Raw genomic sequence first — 17994 nt, 5'->3', positions numbered from 1 at the left:
AAGTTCAATTTACGACGCCTCCAAGGGAATCTGTCGATAGAAATATGCAATACGATGTCGAAATAAAAATATGTCGTTCATACCCAATTTTGATAAAAATCCTTCTAGCTTACTTTTGTGATGACGGTCCACATATATATTTAATACTTTTACACATTTTAAAATTAATCGAATACGGAAGGAAATAATTTGTAGAATACCCTTAAAAAATGTGTGTGTTTTTTTGTTTTTTTTTAAATAAATGGAAAATTAGCCCTTAAAGGAATTTTTAAATGCTTACTTTCTGTAATAGAGATTAATTATGAAGATTAATAGAAAAGGGAAAAATAAAGGCTTTGCTAAATTGTGTACACATTTATTCTTAAAGACCTTTATTTTTGCTATGTCAATATGGATTGAAACATAAATCGTAAGTTCAATATAATTCGTATTAACATTGCCTAAATATAATAATCCCATTTTATGAATAATAATGGGCTTAGGAAATGCCTGAGTTAATACTTGTTATAGGAAGTAAATAATTATTTTTCCAGAGAAAAAAATATTTAATTATAATATAGTTTTTCAAATGAGATAACATTATTATATGATTTTTTTTTTCAAAATACACCCTAGGGTCTCAAATTGATCCAACGAATTCTACTCTCTCCTTCATTAAATTATAACATTGTTATGAATGCAGCTGTTATTTTCATTTACATGAAATAATGTATCTTATTCATATCCTCTTTTCAAATTATATATAATCAAATGCGTGCATACAGATTTACCCGAAAAATTGCCCTCTAGAATATTGCCATCAGAAAATTGTTCTCGAGAAAATTGACATCAATGAAAAAATGACTTCTAGAAAATTACTATCTACAGAAAATTGCCCGCAATTTTATCACATTTATAGTGATTTATCTACTGATCTGCCTAATTAACAAGTGAGTCTGATCTTTTTAAGGATCCGTTTGCCTTCTTCAGATTTTAGAAAATAACCATTCTAATTTCCAAAATTGTACTCTAGGAACACGGGATTCGTGTTGGTTAATCGAGAGACCTCGAAGCTATTTAAAAAAACTACGCTAGTACTTCAAAGAAACCCTGATAGAATCGCCTATGCTACTACGCGACGAGTTGTGCAATATAAGATTGGTTTTTGGGTCATATTTAAAACCGCTATAGCCGCTCCAAGAACCGTAAAGGGCTCTTCCTAAAACCCATCAAATATAATAAATATTTTTATTATATTTTCTTGATCCTATTTGTTCATACACATTATATACACTCACGTATCCATCCATAGTTTGAAAAACTATCGTTTATCAAAATTAGACGTTTTTTCCTTACAAAATTAGTATATTTTGTAAGAAGAGCAGATAGTTGTTTAGAGTATAAACCATGCAAATATAGAAATTTGGGAAGAATGTCAGAGACATACATGTTTCTCAAATTTCTAACAAAACTTAACTTTTTAAAAGTAAGAACTGTCTTACTCTGTAATCAAAATATAGAAAGTTTATAAAAAATTGTCCTCAGCATAGTTTAAAAAATTCTAATGAACATGTTTACATGATTTAATTTGTATATGGCGAACGTTTCATCAATTATAGAAATTGACCAGGACGTACATATTATATATAATACAATGGAAGATAAGCTTTAGTAGTGTAAAATAGAGTAGGTCCAAGAATAAGAAGGACAGGACTAGGGCACTTACATTTATATTTTTGTAATGTATCTTTACAAAAATTAAAAATGTGAAAAAACAAAATGAGTCTCATTTTACCCATCCAACATGTCAACTTTCTTAAATTCTGTAAATAAAGAAGAATTTATGCGAGAGGGGGGAGAGGGATGGGGATGAGCTATATTTTAATTCTTTCAATTTGTAATAAGGTTTGGGGAACTGCACAAAGAAGTAATTACAAATACTTTACTCTACTATCCAAAGTTTTTTTATTATCAGTTAGAAAGACTTTAGAATGTTATTTATGGGTAAGAATAATTATATATAACCATTTGTATTAAAGAAACATTGTTAAAGAATCATTATCCTTACAATATTCTTACATAATTACCAAGTTGCGGTGTGAATAGATATTAACTTTGCTATTAAATAATGAAGTGGAAGCGTTTCAAGTTATTGTAATTTTTTATTGATTCTTGGAATTTTCAAGAAAAATCTTACATTAATTTCTACAATTTATACGTTAAAATAAGTTTATTTAATAACTCAATCAGTATGTCACCAAACATGTGAATAATCTTTGAAAATAAATTTAATTTGGTAGTTAATATGTTAAGTGCTTATATGTAGAGAATATTTTTTATTATTCTTACTTTTTCTTTTAAAATTTTATCCACTGAATCATTTACAATTTTATTTGATTTTATAATATATTTTTCCTATTTAATACAAACTTTTTTAGTTTATTTATATGAATGAAAATATATACCAAAACACATAACAAATTACCTTTACTTATATTATTTTAAAACTAATATTTCATTTTTAGCTGATTCGCCTGTCATCTTATGATTAAATAAATTGAATGAAATTTAATGAAGAAATTTGAATTTGAAAATCACAAAAAGGTTTGACTTTTATAATTATTATTATTGATTAACTAAATTTACAGACTTCTCCAAATATATGTGAAGCTATATTTGTCTGCATACTAATTCAAGATTTCTAAACTACTGTATATATTATGCTAATTTTTAGCATGATACTGAAGTATAGGTTAATGATTATGTAGTTAACGAGGTGCCAGAGTAGTTAGATGAACAAAAACTAAACTTAAACTTACAAGAAAATTTAATCCCGGAATTGAAAAAACTATTGCATAACTTTATTCCTTTGGTATTATTTAGTCATTTAATACAAAACTAATGTTAATATTATTTGGTTAATGATAATGTACCTAGATTATTTATTATTTAAGCTTAAAAAATAGATCAGATTATTTTTATGAATTTATTCATAATGTGATCTCTAAATATATTTGTTTCTCAAAAATAAATATTCCTAACGTAGGGAGATTATAAATAATTATTACCTCTCAATAACATTATTTAAGTAAAATAATAATTAGTATTGATAATTAATTTTTTGTAAATACATTATATTTATAAAGTAAAAAGTTTTATGAAATTTAATTTATTACTCTAGTATTTGACAAGCAAGGTAGGTTATTTATAATAAGATTACTCATAGATGGATCCAAATTTCAAAAACTTTTATATTTTAGTAGACTTAAGAAGGAGTTTTTAATGTCCGTTTATATTTATGGAGTTTTTATTAAATAGTTGTACATACATACAACAAAAATTAATCTATATTTAATAGTTCGCATGTTATGGTATCATAAGTATAAATATGCTTATGAAACAAACAAAATTAACATTAAAGGAATAAAAGGTAAAATTCGCTTTCTTATAAACTAGTTGAGACTAAAATCTTACCTATAAATAGGATCATCAGTAGCTTCGTCCTTGAACCAAATAACAAGAAGTAGTGGATGATCCGAAGATGAAGGATTTGTGTCACACGGGAGTTGGGTACTTTGTCCAAGTATTCCAGAGACATTTCGTACAGGTATTACTAGAAAAATAGATTCAAAAATTTTAATTAATAAATTTTCTTTAAAACTATACATAATACATGTATCAATATAAAATCATATCAAGCAAGGTTTTCGAGAAATTTTCATTTCCAAATTTATTGTTATTAGTAGGTACTCTACAATAAACAAATTCAAGTTATCTAGTTAAAATATAGCAGTCATTTGGAATGTATTTTGGTAATATTTACTTGTTAGTATTAAAATTTTGCATAAAATAAATAATAATCACATGGTAGCCTTCAAATGCTGGGCAAAAACTTTAAAAGTAAAAATTATTTGGTAAATCCACCATGATTGAATTTTAATTGTAAAATACTGCAAGTGGTTATATTTTAAGAAATGGCTAAATATACCTGAAATAAGGCTTTACGAACTGTTTTACGTTTTAAAACGGTTATTGAAGATGAAAACAATCATAAATATATACAAAATATACTAATTATATATTAATTTGTCATATCCAATCCTCATAAAAAGCAAGGTAAAGGTTTGAAAAAAAATATATATCAATAATTTAATTTTTTCTTTAAAATAGCTCATTAGAAGTATGATAATTAATTGATTTTTTTCATTTTAAAAGAGTATTTGCTTCAAGGGGTTTGGTTTTGGAACAATATTTCCAATTTAATTGAAATTTGATGTGGCAAGAATTACTCGAGATTGATACAATATAATGAATGCATAGATAAAAACTTCATAGTTTAACTATCTATATTTATTAACTTACTTATTCATATCATTGTTATCATTTATAAAATAACCACTTGAGTGCCACAAAAGTATTGTGATTTTTTAAAATATATTTATTAAGTATTTTTGACTTATTTTTTATTTAAAATACGGCTTTCAAACATTCTGATGATTAGTTAAAATATATACCCATATATATTGCATGATAAATTTTCACGAGGAAATTAATTTTAATTTTTTTCATTCTTTCATTAGGTTTTAAAAATTCAACTACATTAATGAATGTAAAAGGTCCTATTTTTAGCATAATGCACCAAAAAATTATTTAATGATTTAATTTTTAATCAAACTAAAGCATAAATACATATATTAGGCACTAAGAAGTTTTACAAGAGAACAGATTTGAATAATATTTGGTAATATTATTGACAGAATATAATCTCAAAAGTAAAATTTAGGATCTGTAGAACAATTCTAGTCTGAATTTTGAGATCTTTAACATATTATATAGTCAAAGTACGAGGGTTGTTAGTAGCAAAAATTTAAATGAATTCAGATATCATTCGTTTGTTGACCCGTTATTAAAGATTAAAATCAAATTAAAATTTAAACTATATTTTTTTATTGTATTGAAAAAACAAAAAACATAATCATTCAATTGTTAATTGTCATAGGAAAAATATGAAATTTTAGGGGATTCGTAAAAAAATTTTTTTACTTAGTCACCCAACTTAAACATGTTTAAGTCATTTGCGTAATATGTATATTCTGTTTTTTTATTAATTTCAGAAAATTACTGGATACTTTAGCAATTAAATAAAATACCTAATTGAACAGTTATTTAATAGATTCCCTAAATTTTATTAGAAATTCCTACAAATTTTAGTTTCACAGATTCAAAAATAAAATATTTTGAATATTTTTAGAGTTGCAATATATATTTAAATATTAGTGTTGGCGAATGATTTTCGTTCCCAATCTATTCAGGCCCTGGGATGGGTCTATAAAAAAATGACTTAAGAATTAATGGGTTAAATATTTCATTTTTTTAAACAGAAGATTTTATAATTTAACGATAAAAATGATTAGCAGACGATAATACACGACGTTTTAAGTAACTTGGAACACTTTAATTTTTTTTTTTTTTTTTTTTAAATAATGTGAAAAAAAAAAAATGCTGGTGCAAAAAAAAAAGTATATGATCAGATGTAGCCAAATAGGTTTTTTTCCCCCCCTTTTTTGATAACTTTTGAAATTTGGCTAGTAAACAAATATTCCATGATGCAAAGAATTTGCCAGTGCACGAACTCTCCGGGTTCTACCTTTCTAATCATAAACAAGTATGCTATATTGTCAAAACTAAAAACTCTCAAGGTTTTCCGATTATAAGCTTTAAAAGAAAATCAATTTATACATACTACCCTCAAAAAGAAGAAAATTTGAACAATGCATTGCTTGATAAATAAAACTTTGCTTGATTCTTTTGTACGTATGATGATTATATTTAAAGATACACAGATATGTATGTATGTTTTGCTTCTAATTAACAATTGTGTGTATGTAGCCCAGGCTTTAATCTTTTATTTATAGAGCAGTATCATGTTTTTTTATGATTAAATAACCATTAGTTTAGGGCTAATGTAATTAACTAATTAGAAGAACATAAATGAAAGAACAATAACTAAAAGAAAAAACCAACAAAAGTAATATAAGTATAAAGGAAGATGATTTACAATATTCAACATTGTAACTACATACCTATATATCTAATTAATCTAATCAGATGAAGTAAAAATATATACATATTTGCAGGTAAGTGTACATGAGATTAATCATTAACTTAAATGTACTTAATATGTAAAGAGATTTGGGTTTGTTCAAAAAAAAAAAAAAATCAAATCAACACAAAAGTAAGATAAAATGATTTAAAAAAAAAATTGTTTGGGGTTTTTTCCTTTTCTTGGTTTTTGTTCCACATTGTTTTTATGTTGACGCACAACATGTGTATTATTTACTTTATTTACTAATGTTTGTCATGGATAAGAATTATATTCCTTTAATTACGTCGAACTCATATACTCACTTTAAGCTTCCATCTTAATTACTGAACGTCATTTATATCTGATGTTTTGATTGAGATTTATTTGAACAAAGGATGAAAGAGATAATGTAGTTTATTTAATGTTTGATTAAAATTTTATTTACAGATTTGTGTATAAAGGTTGTTGCAAGGGTAAACTATAACGCATGTACTACATATGTTTGATTTTCACCACGTTTTTAATAATTAATATTGTAGATGAGTGGTCGCGTGTTTTGTCTAAATCTATTTTTCCTGCCGAACAGTCGGTGTGATTTTTATTGATAAACAACAAGTAAACTTTTTCTTTCAAATATAGCAATACATTTTTATTAAAAGTTTGTGAGATTCTGCAATAACGTAATGAAGAGAAGGTTTTTTTTTTTCATTAACGAGATCAAAATAAGATATAAATCAAATAAAAGTAGCATGCTGATGAATCTTGGAAGAAAAAAAATATTTCAACTGATTTTTGGATTGAATATACTTTTCCCTAATGTATACAAGATATTTTTTTGTTTGATATCTACTGACTAAATATTTGCTATCTACCTACTGTCATCATCAAACAAACAAAATATAATATAAAATATAATAATAAAAACTTCCTTAGTCATTTGGACAGTGCCAAAAAAGAATATCAAAAGGGAAAAAAGTTTCAAGGTTTCATATTTTCTTTCTTTCTTTGTTTTTAGTTTTTTTAATGGCTGTTGTTTTAAAAGACATAGGAAAAATTCAAAATAAAAATTAGTCGATAACAAAAAGCAAAACAAAACAAAACTTTTATTTTTACTTACATGTGTTTTGTGTTACACTTTTTCGTTTTGGTTTTCATTTTTCTTTTGAGAATGATGGATTTTGTATGATGTATCACTTACAAGATAATGTTTTACTAACTTTATAGTAATATTGAATCAGAGAGTGAAGATATACAATGTGTTATCAGCTCCGTATTAAAGTCATACCTCAATTTACTAAAATGTTTGTTCTTATCTGAATTTATTTTACAATTCAATTTTTTAATAGAAAATAAGTACATCTAAACATACTCCACAAAAAAATTTGTGCTGGACGCTATCATATAGCTAGTTAAAGTATACCGAACTTTTGAAGGCTATTTTAAATTTTTGATATCTACTTGCTAGTATTCAAATGCAGAACAAAAAACAACTAATTTTATGCTAGCGTTGAAATGCTGAGACAAAGACTATTATAAAAATTGAATTCCGAACATACACAAGTTATTATACAAATAAGAGTCAGTTAAACAACACTGACATAATGATGTAAAAATACTCTCGTGGGTTCATTTATTTCTTTAGTTCATAATTACATTTAAATTTAAAAGATATTTAGTATAATAAAGTAAACCATTGGATATGGGAATGGTAATAGTTATACCATATATGATCTGCTAGTATACGTAGAACAAACAGAAAATTAACGTTGTCAGTCACCCTGAAATTTTATAGAATTTAAAATGAGAGCAGCTTAGCTGTCATAGCTTATCCTGTTTCAATAAAATTGCTATAAGTTGATGAAATGAAGGAAATTTCTCAAATAGCACCGAGTATTTTGCAGTTATATTAGCAGGAATAACTTCAATATTTATTCTTATTTCTACTCTGTGTCCAACAAAAGTCCTTATATTTATAACTCTGCAACAAATCATCAGTGTAATTCTTCGTCTTTCAGATCCTGCCTTATTATTTTATTCGGGGTTGGGCAGCAAAACTTGTACTCGAAAGGTTCCTGACCTTCATTGCCTTTTTCAAAAGTTGGTATAGGGTCCTTGTGTATAAGGACAATCCCTAATCGCCCTTCACAGTCCTCTTGATTGTCCTATCACCCATGGAGAAGTCGTTGGAGAGGCGATTCATCGATTTGGTAGGGTCCTGCCTGATCTTCTTCTCCAAGCTGGACACAAACACTGGATACCTCTTTAAATTGTGCCTTCAAATTCCTGCATTCCTGCAGAGTGTTCTTTCATTTTGGCCATCTTGAGAATCAGGCTCTTGGAGCACTTTACCATGTTCATAATCCTCGCCACCTCAACTTCAGCATCTAGGAGATTTGATTTGTGCTGCATTTTGACTTTTTTGCTCACTCATGATGGAGAGATGACGAAATTTTATAATAGTTCGTGTATGCACAAACGATGGCCAAACCAAAATGTCAAAAAATTATCACTAAAAATTACTAAATTAATCAGAAAATCAACATTAATTAATAGTTCACGTTTTGTTGCCCAACTTCGTAAGTTTTTTGCTCTCTATTCAAAAGTTAAATAATAATAATAAAACACTATTAGTTATGGGTATTTATCACGTTCAGTGCATGAGAGAAATTTATGTGATGAATATGTTATAAGACCTATTTTTGAATATATATTTGCCAATTTTATTAATTTTATATGTTGATACTTTTGGAATTTTGTAGGATAACATCATATGTTGCTATTATCTGAAGAATTTATATTGTTTAATGTTGCTTTTATGCAATATACTTTATAGATTTATAAAAATCGGAAAAAAATATTAATTTTATCAGGATTTTAAAGTACTTAAATAAATTCAAGAACAGTTATACAAATTATATATATAAGAAAAACTTTACTTATATCATAAAGTAATTTTATATAAATTATGCAATTAGTAAATGAAAAAAAAATCTTTTTTTTTCATTTAGCTTTGTTATTATTTTTCTGTATAGCATGAATTTTCTAAAGAAAATCTCCTTATACAAAAAAAAAATTTGATGAGTATTAGGTTATCATTTTTTTTCTTTTACTTTTTTGAATGAAAGGTTTTCCAGATAACATACCTATGTATGGTTTTCTTCTTTTAAGTGACTTAACAAATCAGATAATTTTCCTTTTGTAAATCCCAACCTTTTTTATACTTTATTAGAATATTTTCTTTTTGTATAGCTCCAAGACATATAATGACTCTTTTTTTCTCAAATGGATAAAAAAAAGAAATAGAAGATAACACTATGATCTTATTTTTCATATTGGGATCTTTTAATATGTGTGTGTATTGCTGGGAAAGCAAGATCCCCTTTTTCCTTTGTGTTGCTTTAAAAGTGGTATAATGTAATAACAACTCAATTCTTCGTATGTCTTCAGTTAGATATGCTTTACATACAAGGATTATATAATTTGATTGTCAAAAGAAAAAGTAAAAAAATAGAGGACTAATAAAAGTAGGTATGCTTTCTATTTTCAAGTCTTAAATTGAAAAAAACAAGGGATTTAAATCAACAAAAAAAAACATAATATATTATTTTAAAATATACCAATGACAGATTTTTCCATCAAATTGGCATGCAAAATGAAATTGCATCTATTGTAATACATACAATAAATACCCTCTATTAAATGTAATATTAGGAATGGAGTTATGCATTTCACTTACAGTATGCGTCTACAGGGCGTAGGAAATGAATTCTTCTTGCGATTTATAATATTGCGTCATAAATAAAGCTTGTTTTGATGTATTTTATAATTTGATTCGTCCACCAAATTGCTGACCAGGAAGGAGGAAGGAGTCATGTATCAGACAAGCTTGACAAACATATGGCCCAAAAAGACATTGCTGCTATGTTTGTGGTCAATGTGAGGACCGTCTGTAATATATGTTGACAAAGGGAAGCCCAGAGCTTAGTGAAATGGAGTTCTGCGCCCAAAAGTTTGGGGATTTCTGCCCAAGGACATGTGGCCTTCATCATCCCCCGACGTGAACATTCTTGATTACTTTTGATGGGGAACTATCGAGAGCATCACCAAAACAATCTCACTGAGGTGCGGATGACCTGAAGTCTACCATCTCCAAGGCCTGGGCCAACAAGCCTGAGGAAGGAAATTGCCAAAGCTTGTACCAGCTTCGGGCACCGTATTGAGGCTATCACTGCTACTTTTGTTTTGTTGATATATTTTTTCTAATCCTTTGATACAATTTTGAGTGTTTTACCTTAAAAGTTTTGGTTCTGCACCCTATATGCACAAAGAAAATATCATTTATGTTATTTATAGATTCATTCAATGGCTTAGTCAAGTTTTTCAAATAAGGTGACCTAATAGACCTATTGTCTGGAGACACCTCAGAAACTTTTTATGCTTTATTTATATAAAAAATCTATATTTTAAAAATAACCTTTACAAGTATAAATTTCTATTTTGTGGTCAATAGAGTGCATAATTTTAAATACTATAAATCGGCCTTGATGGCTTTATAGATATACTATATATATGTAGATATATTATTCAATACAACCAATTTTAATTGACTTTTATACATATATTTTTGAGAAGCTCTTTTTTACTATGAAGTTGTATGTCTTCACATTACGACAAACTAATTATCATTTCTTTGGCTAGAGTTCCTTCATTTGAATAATTTTAGGATCTTACAGATAAATAATAAAGCAAGATTTGTTCTCGCAATTTCCTCACAATCAAAAATTATTCTGATGTGTTTATGGACATAAAACTTATAAATTTATTACGTCATTCATATAATAGAGCAGTGAAAAAATAATTTCGTATTTTCCCCTTTATTTCATTGCTTTATACGAAGTGATAAAATCGTCAAATTTAAGCCAAGTACATCCGGTGATGTTTGATAACTTGTTGCCAACAGAATCCAACTTTATATTCTCTTGTCGTAGAAGCCATTGTCGCTATTGGCAAAAACCTTGCTCAAAATTTTTTTATAGGCCTCAATTTAGGCCAAAGTGCATTGGCCATAGACAAGAACAGCTGGTAGTCACTTGGTGCCAGGTCCGGAATGTGGGGTGAATGTATAAGAACTTCAGTCGCGTCATCAAAGATGTGTGCCGCCTGGTGTTGTCTTGATGATGTCTTGTTGTCTCCTATTCACCAGTGCTAGCTGCTTCTGTTCTTTCACCTGCTTCAAATGGTCGAGTTGTCGAACCTCTTTTGTGCAACACCAGTCAAAATAGTATCGGCCCCGTATAGATTGCAAATTTCCTTTTCGCTTTCGACGTGGTAGACTTTCAGGTATTAAAATTGTAAAATATGGTAAATTTCTTCCTTAGAGACCTCCATACTCGAAGCACAATAATTCACAAATATGTGCAATGCTGTCCAAAAAGTCTTTTTAGTATAGACTCACACCTTTACAACAATTCCGATCCGATGGAACCAATCTTTGAAGAAATACTTTGTTTTAAAAAAAAGGTGCGATAAATACGTATTTACTTTTACCCCAACCTAATATATACATTAATGGAACTCATCTTATTAACTAATCAAGTTCAGACATTTACAAATCAAATTCATTATAATAATGTTATTGTAACGATATAAGTACTAATGATTATTTTCAGCCATGTTTTTCAGTGAAATTTTGCTTAGGGTCCAAAAATATACATAGTGTTAGGTTTCGGTCTGAAAATTTTAGAAGGGTCCTACTTTTTTCATTTTTGTAACACCGAACTAATTGGGTTTGGAAATTAAGCTCGCTCTACTAAAAATTCGTTCTTAATCGGTCTCACAACAAAAATTGATGTTGATTTTTTTTTAGACCAGAGAGAAAATTGTTGTTTATTGTTTATTTTTTATTTAAATACTGGTTCAGATCGACCTATAAAAAAACAATTCAAAACCGATCTGTAATATTAAAAAAAATTAACAATTGTCATCCCTAGTTACATATATTTTTCACTTCTAACGTATTTTAAAAACAAACCTTGACGTGTTTAGAAGGATTTTTAAAAAGCAAGAGCAATATATTTTAAATTTCTTTTTACTTAATATGTTATTAAGAAAAGGTATATATAAAAGTTTTACAAGCGATTGAATATATATATGTTGCGTACATGTGTCAACCAAATAATACTTTTAAATGACGTATTTACATTATTAGAGATGAGGATCATACATTAATTGATTATGCCATGGATGCTTCATATTTGAATGATATCATTTTTGGCTATATTTAATATTAATACAAATTATTAAAATATAAGTATTCTTACACACATTATGAAGTTTAAATGTCCAAAGTAATATTACTCAAAAAACGCCTTATTATTTTATTATATGATTTGTAATGTTCTTAAATAATAAGTTAATTACTATCAAAACATAAAGTAATTTTTTTTGTTAAGAAGCTAAAAATTAGCATTTTGACTGACTATTGCAACATAATTCATAATAGGTTCATTATTTACAAAAAAAGTGAAATAAAATACTTTTACTTTTCATAATATGTAAAATATGACATTGCTAAAATAATTGTATTTTTTTACAAACATTTCTACTTTTTGGAATAACATGAATTTTTGCAAACTTTATGCATATTTAAAAAAAAACAAACATAAATTACATATTTATATTGCAGTAAGCTAAAGAATATTGCAATAGCGATAGTCAAGTATCTTTTGTGTTATAAAATAGATATATAATTTTTAACTAAACTTTCTCATTAAAAAAGTATGAACAAAAAATTTAAGTAAGAAATATTTGTGTTTTTTGTCTAATCTTTTAGTAACACTTCCGTTTTATAATTATATGGAAACTGATCCTTAGTACTTCAAATAACATATAAAACTATGGTAATAGGTCATGTATAACTTAATAAATGAACTACAATCAAATAATAATTTTGTTTCAAGGCTTATAATTACAATAAGTATAACTTTATTGAATATCAATAACCATCTAAATTAACTTATTTAATGATATTTATTGTATTTGTGTAACAAGTTTTGTTACGATAGCAATATTATCCGATCAATATGGGTACTAGTATTTTAGTACCTTTTCAATAGTTTTTCGACTAAAAATAGGTATAAAAATCTTGTTAAGAGTAATTGACTTGTTTATCAATTTTTGTTCGAAATGGGCTACCTCATAAATTTTATGACTTTTTTAGTCAAGAAAATTTAAAAACTTTTCATTCAGTAAGGACATTTTTTTAGACATAATTTTAAAAGGTTATGTTATTTGCAGACCAATTTTTTTGTGATGATGCAGTGAAGCTGCAAATAGTCGTTCTAATATCAGTTTCATATATAAAGTACTATTTTAAATACGCCAGTACACCGGTCTCACTATTGTATCGGTATATCGAACACCACAACTATATAATAAAATTGAATACATAGTGGGAGCCAAATATTTGTTGTTGCATTTAATTACAGTTTTATCCTCCTTATCTTTTACTTTACGCAACCGGAACAAAAGTTAACCAGTTCTTTTTTTATCCCATGTCTAATTATAAACATGTCGGAAGTGTCAGTGGCGAAAAAAGAAAAGGCTTTTTGAAAAGGCTGCAGATCAAAACTTCTGAAGCAACAATATGGCTAAGCTCTGGGTTACCTCCTTGTACCCCTCCTCCAGCGCTGATATCAATAACCGTGACATTGCATTTTGGGTTTTCTTAAAGAAGAATATATGATGCACCTCTCATCCAAATTCGATGGCTCATGATGGGTCCGAGATGCCATCATATGGTATGCCAGGGACACGGCCTTCATCATAATGAGATGCAAATTCCTTATCTTGTAAAACTTTTAATGGAGGAGATATTGGATAAAAAATATGGCTAAGTATCTAAATTAAACATATCACCAATTGTTTTTTTATTGGGTTTTTTGAATTCCATAAAAATAACGTTCTTCCTAATTTAGTCATGCTATTGTAGTTTTGGGTCCTTACTCTGTTGTACCTTTGTTAAATACTCCGAATACCAGAATACCAAACCGCAGGATTTTTTTATGTTCATTTAATTGGTTAGATGGAGTTGCACTGATTAAGTATAAGTAAACATTATAGAATTATAATTACTCCATCCAACCTAGGAATCTTTTTGTGAAATCCATATAGATACATTATATAGGAATCACTTGAATTTAAATGCACATTGATTTCAAGAGAATAATATCTCCTTAGCACGACATCACTGATCTATGGCGATTCCATACAGGATTATATTTTTTTTTCCTAAGAGGGGGGAGTTTGATTTTCGAAATAATTTTTTTTTGAAAAAAAATTTGAAAAATTACATTTTTCCAGAAAAAAAAATTAAAGAAAAATTGTTTATATTTAATTTCTTGAAAAGAAATTTCAATTATTAAATTTATTCGAAAAAAATCTACAGATATTTGCAAAAAAATTTCAATTATTCAATTTTTTTGGAAATTATTTCAAAAATCCTTAGCTATTCACACAAAATTTTAAAAAGAAAATATTTTGGAAAAAAATTTCAAATATTTAATTTTATGAATTTTTTTTTCAAATATTTAATTTTCGTGTTGAAAGCAAAAATTACTTAATATGGGGATGGCTACATCCCCTTCAGCCTATCCCTGCGGACACCCCTACAAACAATACTAGTATATAATAAAAATGAGTTACATACAGATATCTTGAGAATACAAATTTCAAAAATTAAGGTTTTCAGTCTGTGAAAAGACATATATCACGGAACATATGTCTGTATAAATTGTATACATATGCTCATAAAAGAAGTTTATGATGAAATGCATTTTAAAAAGATAGTGTCAAGTATTGTCTTATCTCTTTTGTATATCTAATGTGTTGTATAGCAGACCCATTTGACAATACATAGAAGTATAATAGTATTATCTTTTAAATGAGTCAATGTAATTTGTTGCCTTGTGAAAGGTGCCATATGCATGCATATATAACTATATTGATTACTAGGTATTAAAACTGTTGTTATGTAATACTTAAAATAAAGAAAAACTTGAGATTAACCTTTACCATGAAAAATAATAGATGATTGAAACTATTATAATAAAAATGTAGTATCAAATTAAGACCCAAAAATTGGATAAACCAACGTTGTTGAACATCGATTTATATAACAATGTCAAGAGCTCTCCTTTTTGTACCTTTTAATTTTTTTAAAACCTTCCTTAAATCTCCACCTTAAACGCCCATGAAAAACCACTGACATTGCTTTGTTTGCAATATATCGTCAATTTTTAAGTTGCAGATCTTAACCAAGAGAATTATTATGACTTAATGTTTTAATTTTAGTTCCACGGGAAAGAAGTTAGCGTCACGACTTGTCCTAAGTTTTTATTTGTGGAAAACTGTGGAGACTGTCATTCTATTATACTTATATACAAAAGCAATTTTTGTATTCTTGATGAAATGAAATTCTTGGAGATAATTTTTGAGTTGTAGGCTTCGTGCAACCATTTTTGAAAGTGCAAGGGCAATTTTTTTTCGTTAAATAATAATTGTCAGAAACTTAGTTGAAAGTATTTATATTAGGGGGTTGTTTTTTAGGCTCTCTTGAACAATATAAGTAGAATTTGTTGGCTAACATAATTATTGTCTAAGGGCTATATACCTGGTTTGTGATGTAATATAAATTTTGGGTATATAAATTCCTGCTTCAAATGTCGTCATAACTTTTTTGTTACTATAATTTTGAGAGTACTATAAAATTCGTTCTTACTGTATAGAGTCTTGGAAAAAGTTTAGAGAGTCGTTTTGCTTCATAATTTTTAGGATTTTCTTTATAATAATAGATCCCCTACTTGTTATTATTTTAGAGAAATATTTGATGTCTTCTGTAACTTAAGAGAAGTTGTTATGTTCACAAATGTACATATTATCCTTGCATGTACTCCCTTTATTTTATGTATATTTTCTTTTAATTAACTGATATTTGCTTTACCTAATTGTTATATTCCAACAAAGATATAGGATTTTACGAATCGATTAAGCCAATTCATCATTTGGAGATATGAGAGATGAGCCTTGGCTCACCCATACATATTTTATCTTCTCGCAGATATCAGTCTCTCTCCATCTTAGTCATGTACCTAATATTGTTTGAATGCTATGTGTACTAAAATATCATCACATGTACAATTTGAAGTATTTCTTTTTTATTCCATATATTAGCTTTGTCTATTTATTCAACCAGAAAGGAGACAAAGCATTGTTGGCCTTGGTTATTGTATTAACCATTTTTTTCATTGTCAATTATAGCTCTTTTTCCACTTTGAGAGGAAGTCGTGATTCCTAATAAAATAGACGTCAGAGTATTGAAAATAATCTTTGATTTTTCATTTTTCATAAATACTACAGCTTATTCATCTATAATCAGAAATCATTTTCGTCAAATACGTCTACGGTATAATTTTTTCAAATTCTTTCCCCCCCTGTTTCTACTATAATTCTGAGCCCCGATATGAATACCAAGACGTTGTCAACGTTTTAAAAAACCTGTTCTCTATTTTCCTGGTCTTAAATTGTTGTTTTTAAATTAACTTTTGCATTAAGTGCCTTGATGGCGATAACAAACAAAAAGGAGGAAGAGGTCCAACTAGATTAAGGCTATAGTTTAGTTTGATTTTCTCTTTACTTCTATGAGTATCTACTGAGGAGAACAATTTAATATTGTTTTAATTTTGTTGATTTTTTATTTATTGATTCAGTATAAAATATGTGAGTGATTCAGTCAAAAGCTTTCTCAAAATCGATGATAATATTTGCAAACTCCATACATTAATCTTTTACTTCCTCAATTCCATTGAATTTTTCGTCTAGTAATACCTTTTGTCAGTCCCTTTGACATATAAGCCTTCTGCGAAGGTGAAGCGTAAGCATGTGTTTACTAATAAAATAAGTTTAATATACTCAACCTGCATTCAACAAAATTCAAAGGGAAGTTCCAATGGGGATTTGAGTTATTAAAATTTAAACGTTTATGATTTATTTCATGAGTAATTAAAGTTTCAAGGAAGTGTTTTGAATTCACCAAAAAAAATAATACATCCAATACCAACAAAAATAAATTAATGAATAACAATAAAACCGTACATGTGGATTTAGTAGGGTAAAAAACTTTAAAATCAAAAAAGATTTAATGATGAATATACATTCTAACTCTCCACTAACAAATTAACAGTGGAAATTAAATACTGCACTATCTGTCTCTTGGGGATTGTAAATTCAGAGTACTTCTTCTTCCTACTTCTTGATTGGCTAGTGTCAAAGGGGTCAAGTTAATCAAAAAAGATTGAATAGAAGTCTTTATAAGAAAAATACAGACCGTATTATACGCCGCAGACACTAATAAAAATGTAATACCTCAAGGGATGGAGAAGGTAATCAAGAGATCAATATCAATAATGGAGAGTTTTGATAAGCATGGAATATTAAATAAAAAATATAAAAGAACTAGAAAGGAAACTTGTTTATATACACATAAATGATGTCTACCTTGTGAAAACGCCTCAAATGACACTTAAATTAGCTCAAATTGATCATTAAAAATGATAAATTGATATATTTTATTTGAAAAACCATATTTGGCCTTATATATATTAAGTTTCTTTAATCAAAGGAAGGATCTTAACGATAGCAAATAATTTTGGGAACATTAACTCATCCCACAAATTTGAGTACAAAGCCTATAATTGCTTTAAATATGTCTATGAAATATTGGGCCATGTGTGTATATAAAATAAAAAAAATATATTAGGATTTTATCTTTATTTGATTTGTGTTCTATATTATTTTATGTTGACACACCACATGCGTCCATTTATTCAAGTTTAAAACAATGTCTTGAATAAAACTAAAAATCTAATAAAGGT

At 27.5% G+C, this 17994-nt stretch overlaps 1 protein-coding gene across 1 annotated transcript in view; it reads right to left on the bottom strand.

Annotated features, from left to right (window-relative positions):
• The window catches only part of LOC121121708 (neural cell adhesion molecule 2), a 262790-nt gene that overhangs the window by 155990 nt on the left and 88806 nt on the right, over positions 1-17994 (bottom strand). Inside the window, exon 3 of the mRNA XM_040716676.2 lies at positions 3454-3592. Coding sequence (XP_040572610.1) covers positions 3454-3592 — 139 coding nt within the window. The remainder of the gene's footprint in view (positions 1-3453; positions 3593-17994) is intronic.

This window comes from Lepeophtheirus salmonis, chromosome 7 (assembly GCF_016086655.4).
Source record: "Lepeophtheirus salmonis chromosome 7, UVic_Lsal_1.4, whole genome shotgun sequence".
NCBI lineage: Eukaryota > Metazoa > Arthropoda > Copepoda > Siphonostomatoida > Caligidae > Lepeophtheirus > Lepeophtheirus salmonis.
Note: the sequence above shows the minus strand (reverse complement) of the source record. Positions and strands in the feature narration are given on the sequence as shown.